A 5072-nucleotide genomic window follows, 5' to 3' on the forward strand; every position below is an offset into this window, starting at 1 on the left:
CCCACGCCCCGAGTACACACGTACACACACGTGCACATACACACACGTATATACATACACGCACACACGATGCCCGTGCACGGTGCACGCGGCTGCCCTGCCCCACTGAGCTCTTCCGCCCGATCCCACCGGGTGCCCTCACTGCAGGAGCCTTCGCCGGCCGCCCAAGGGCCCTGCGCTCAAGCTCCAGGAATAGCATCCGCTCCGCGTACAGATGAGGAAACTGAGGCTCAGAGAAGGGAGGGGGCTTGCGTTGGGTCATCGGACAGGAGGGGGCAGGGGTGAGGTTCTGATGGAGGCGAGACCCCGCCCAGGCGGCCACGCCACCATGTTCATCCCTGCAGCCGCTCCTACTCTGCTGCCCCCACCCCGGGCTGCAGGTGGGCCCCTCCCCACGGTGGCCCCCGTGGAACTCTGCCCAGGCTCCCAGCGTGCAGGGCGGGTGAGGACGGAAGACGCCTTCCCTCCCTGCCCCCGCCCCGCCCAGCACCCGCCCAGCACCCCCCCAGCCGAGGCAGCGGGCGGCCCAGATGGCGGCTGCCCCCACCACGGCTCTGGTGGGGCGGGAGCGGTTGTTGTTGGCGGTGCAGCCGCAGCAGCTGGGCGAGGAATGTGCTTCCTTTGCGTGCCAGCCGCGGCGAGCAGGCCCGGACATCTGGGTCCCATTTGCGGCCCTTTGGGGAGCGCGGAAGACTTTAATTCCAGCTGCTTGGAGCTCTGTGCCCTCCCCCAGCCCTTCCCCGCCCTGCTCGGCCCCAGGAAGCCGTGGACGGCTGCTCTGGGCTCCGCGGCCAAACGCAAGCCGGTGAGTCTGGGCTCACCTGACCCTCCTCTAAAACCACAGGCGAGAACGCGGCAGGCCTGACCGTCTGCCGCCCAGGGACGCGCCACGCTTCCTTCCCAGCCATGTTCCCGAGCGCGTTTCCGAGATGGAATTATACGCTTTGTCACGTCTGATTTTGCTCCTGGGTAACTTTTCCGTGGCAGTGAACGGCGTTCCGTGACATCACTTTCGCGAGTGAACACGCACTTGAAGTACAACCCAGAGAACAGCGTGCACACGTGTGTGAGTGTCGGCCGGATCAACAGACGTCTCCTGACCTGTCCCCCGGGCCCCCGTGGCCCTGTGGTCACTCCCTGTCCTCTGTCCTGACCTCTAGTGTCACAGAGCAGCGTCGCCTGGTTTCGAACTTCCTGCAGATGGGACCTCTCGGCCCAGTGCCCCGCAGGGCCTGGCTCCCCCGCCGCACGCGTGAGGTCTGTTGGGTTGCTCTTGGCGCTGTTTGTCCTTATGTCCTGTCGTCCCCAGAAGGAAGGACGCGGCTCGTGTATCTCTCAGCTCTCGATGGGCATTTCGGTAGTTTCCAGCTGGGCCTCCCGTGACGAGGCGGCTGATGAACGTGCTCGTGCATCAGTCTGGGCGCACGTTTGTTTGCGCTTCTGCTGCTCTGTTCCTGGAAGTCGGTCTGCCACGGCGCGGGGTGGGACTGTCCGGGTTAGCGGGTGCGCTGGACAGCTGTCCGGAGTGAACGCACCCGAGGTGCAGGTTTTAAGGTTCGGAGTGTCGCGCGGAATGCGTGATGTGTGTGACCGGCCTCTCTGAGGGGCCGGATCGCTTATCCCTGGTGTTGGTCTCGTGCGCGCCGCCGTGGTGAACCCCCTGGGGACGGCGTCCGAGTGCGCCTGCTTGTCTGGTTAGAGGACGCGCCCCAAGGCGGAACTGCCCCGTCTGCCGGCACCCCCGAGGGGACGGGGAGCGGCGAGCAGGTGGCGGGTGCAGCCGGAGGGGGGACGGCTCGAGTCCCCTGTCCTGCCCTGGCCTGTACGTCACCATTTGTGGGGTCTGACTGCCGGTCTCTCGGGAGCCTTCCAGCGCCGACACGTTGAGACTCTACACACCAACGTGTACCGGTTATCCTTCGCTGTGCAACAAACCAGCCGGAGCTGAGTGGCTTAAAACCAGCAGCGTGCTCTGGCCCGCGCTTCTCCTGCTTGGCGGGTTGGCAGGCTCAGCTCCGTGGTTCTCGTGGGCTCGGCTGGGCTTGCTCTTGGTTCTGTGGCCGGCCGTGGGCCCGGTCAGCAGCTGCGGCCGCGTCTGGGGCCTCAGCCAGGACAGCTGGTGCGTCCCATCCCACAGCCTGCACGTGTCCACTTGGGGGCCCCAGGAGGGGGCAGGTGGAGCTGGTGACCTCTCGCGGCCAGGCTCAGAGCGGCCGACGCCACTAACGCCGTGTCCTGTTGGCCGGAGCAAGTCCTGGGCCGCCCAGGTCCGAGGGGCAGGGAAACAGGCTCCGTCCCTCCACGGGCAGAGCTGCGCTCACATTGCCAGGGGCGTGGGCTCCGGCAGGGTGGAGAATTGAGTCAGCTGCGGCGAGTCCACCCATGGCTGGGAGGAGCCGGCATTTACGGAGCCCTCGTCACAGGACAGACTCGAGTAGCTCCCTGGTCCTCCAGCACCCGCGAGGGTGTCCTTCTCCCCGACTCGCACAGCGGAGGGACAGGTGCCGGTTCGAGCCAGGCTTTCCATTGCTGCCTGGGACGCGGGTGGCGGGTCTCTCTCATGGGTGGGCAGCAAACTCCCCTGGGCACCTGCTGGGTGTCAGGCACCATCTGGGCTCTGTCCTCAGGGAAGCAGGCGATGCACACAAGGGCCAACGTAAACGGTGCCTCCAGGTGCCGACGGCCGCCCCAAAGATGGTAAACGGGCGACGTGGTGGGACTTGCTGGGGGTGGGGATGGTTTTGAGTTGGGTGCTCAGAGAAGGCTCCTCTGAGGGACATTTGAGCCACAGCCCGAGTAATGAGAAGGACTCGGCCTTGCGAAGATCTCGGGGAAGCTTTGCAGGAGGTGCAAAGGTCCTGGGGCCAGGTGGGAGCGAGGGATGGAGGGCAGCCAGTGGCCGGCAGGCCGGGGCGGAGGAGGCATTCTGCCCCAAGAAGTGGACAGTTCTGTCCCAGCTCCCGATTTCCATGACGATTCTCAGGTTCACTTACAAAGTGCAGCGTCCAAACACGGTCCTTGGTCCTCAGACACTCCCATGAGGAAAGACGCAATGCCGGGTCTGCCTGGCGCCACGCAGCCAGTTCAGCCGTCGGGGACGAGAGGGGCCGGCAGGGCAGGTGGGAGGGGCCCGGAGCTCCAGGGAGGGGCCGGTAAGGCTGCGTCTGTCCTGGGACCACTGGGCCCGCGGTAGCCCGTCCCAGGACCACAGAGTGAGTGGACTCCGGAGCCAGGCTGCCTGGGTTCGAGGCCCGGCACCCCTGCCTCAGTTTCCCCATCTGCTGACCTCAGACTCATGGGGGGATGGAAGGAGGGTGATCCACACACATGCTCATGTCAGGCCCGGCACACGCTGGGGCTTCATCGCCTCGTAACCTGTGCAAAGGCCCTGAGGCAGGAGCAGCCAAGGCAGGTCACCTGCGTCACCTATCATCACCTGTGCTACCTGCCCTCCTTCCCGCTACCCATGGCTTTTGTGAGGGCCACTGAGGTCACAGCAGAACTGGACTAAAGCGTCGTTCCTTCCAGAGGTGGCAGAGCATGAAGACGGGTTCCCACCCTGATGCTCATGGATCCGCCTCCCACGGAGGGTTCTAGAACCCGGGCTGGGAGCACGGGGCCGCGGCCAGTTCCCAGCTGAGCAGGGAGGGCTGGGAACCACAGGCGGACAGGGACAGTGATGGATGGAGTGGCCTGTTCCGGCACATTCTGTGTTCTTTCCCACCGGCTCCGCCCAGACTTGGAAAGCTGTTTCCTCTGTCATCGGATTAGTGACGTTCGGCTGGGACTGGACACGCCGTCTGGGAAAAACACAGGGTCTCCCATGGGCCCCGGGGAGCCGCCACCAGGGTCTGGGAACTTTCTGGAAGGGCGGGAGCTCGGGAAGCGGGTGAGGCCGTGCCGGGGCTGGAGGAGCTCACGGCCTTCGGGGGCAGCCGCTCGGCAGGAGCCCGGCCTGAGACCCGATACCGGGCACCACACGCAGCCGTGCCCCGAGGGGCACACGCCCAGGCCCGCCTGGCCCTGCGCCAGGCTCCCGGCGCAGCGTGAGAAAGACGCACGGGGCCCTGCGGGGCGGGACGGGCGGGGGAGACAATGGGAAACGCCCCCGTCGGCGCCCGGGAGAGGAGCGGGGGGGGCACTGGCAGAGACCCGCCCCCCGTGGCCGGTAGGGAGGAGGCGGCTGAGCCAGGATGCCCGGGTCCACGCGTGGCTCTAGCCGTGAAGACGGCCCTCGTCACCTCATCTGATCTCCCACCTGCCCCATGGGAGGTCACCATCACCCCATTCACAGAGGAGGAAAGTGAGGCTCAGAGAGGTGTGGTGACTCTCCCCAGGCCACACAGCCAGGAACACTCAAACGAGATTCGAGACTCGTGAGGTCCCGGCCACCGGCGCATCCACCTGTAACCACAACCCAGGGTGGAAGGTGGGGTCTGGAGATGCGGCCACCTCCCCGTTTGTTCTTGGCGAGGGGCCTCCGTTCTGCCTGGGGTTTGAGTGCCAGACCCGCCACCTCCTTGCAAGTCCCCCGAGCCCTGGAAGGAGAAGAGCATATAGATGACACTGGGGCTTTGAGTCCGAGGAAGCCCGGGACGCTGCAGGGCAGTGCCAGGGACTTGCTGTGTGATCTCAGGCAGATTACTTCACCTCTCTGTGCCTGGCCCTTCCTGTGAAATGGGCCGATGGCGTCATCGGCCTCCGTGAAGTGCCCAGGCAGAGCCCCCGGGCAGTGCGAGTTCTCCGGGTCTCCTCGCCTTCCTTTCTGCCCGGAGGAGGTGGTATTAGGTCCCCACTGCCCCCGGCGCGGGCAGGGCGCTGTCTGTCCTGGCCCCGGTGTCCAGAACGTCGCGGCAGGCAGGTGGTGCGAGGCAGGCGCTTGCTGGGCGGCAGCCGTGGCGGTTCGGTGTGACGGGGCTCCGCGGCCTGGGTGGCCCCCGTGCGCGCCGCGCCCGTCCACCCCCCGCCCCGGTTCTCCTCGCTTCTCGGTTTTGTTCTGTTCTCGTGGCCCAAGCCAGGCCGCCTCCGCAAAGGGCTTTGTAGATTCCGGACAGGCGGCGTCCCTGGTGTCC

At 66.2% G+C, this 5072-nt stretch overlaps 1 protein-coding gene across 1 annotated transcript in view; it reads left to right on the plus strand.

The window, feature by feature from the left end:
* Positions 1-530: 530 nt before the first annotated feature.
* LOC105820634 (protein CBFA2T3-like) overlaps positions 531-5072 on the plus strand; it is a gene marked incomplete at its 3' end in the record, with an annotated part of 19402 nt that continues 14860 nt past the window's right edge. Inside the window, exons 1-2 of the mRNA XM_012657163.1 lie at positions 531-659; positions 734-805. Coding sequence (XP_012512617.1) covers positions 531-659; positions 734-805 — 201 coding nt within the window. The remainder of the gene's footprint in view (positions 660-733; positions 806-5072) is intronic.

The sequence above is a fragment of the Propithecus coquereli genome, unplaced genomic scaffold (assembly GCF_000956105.1).
Source record: "Propithecus coquereli isolate 6110/MARCELLA unplaced genomic scaffold, Pcoq_1.0 Scaffold531, whole genome shotgun sequence".
Lineage (NCBI taxonomy): Eukaryota > Metazoa > Chordata > Mammalia > Primates > Indriidae > Propithecus > Propithecus coquereli.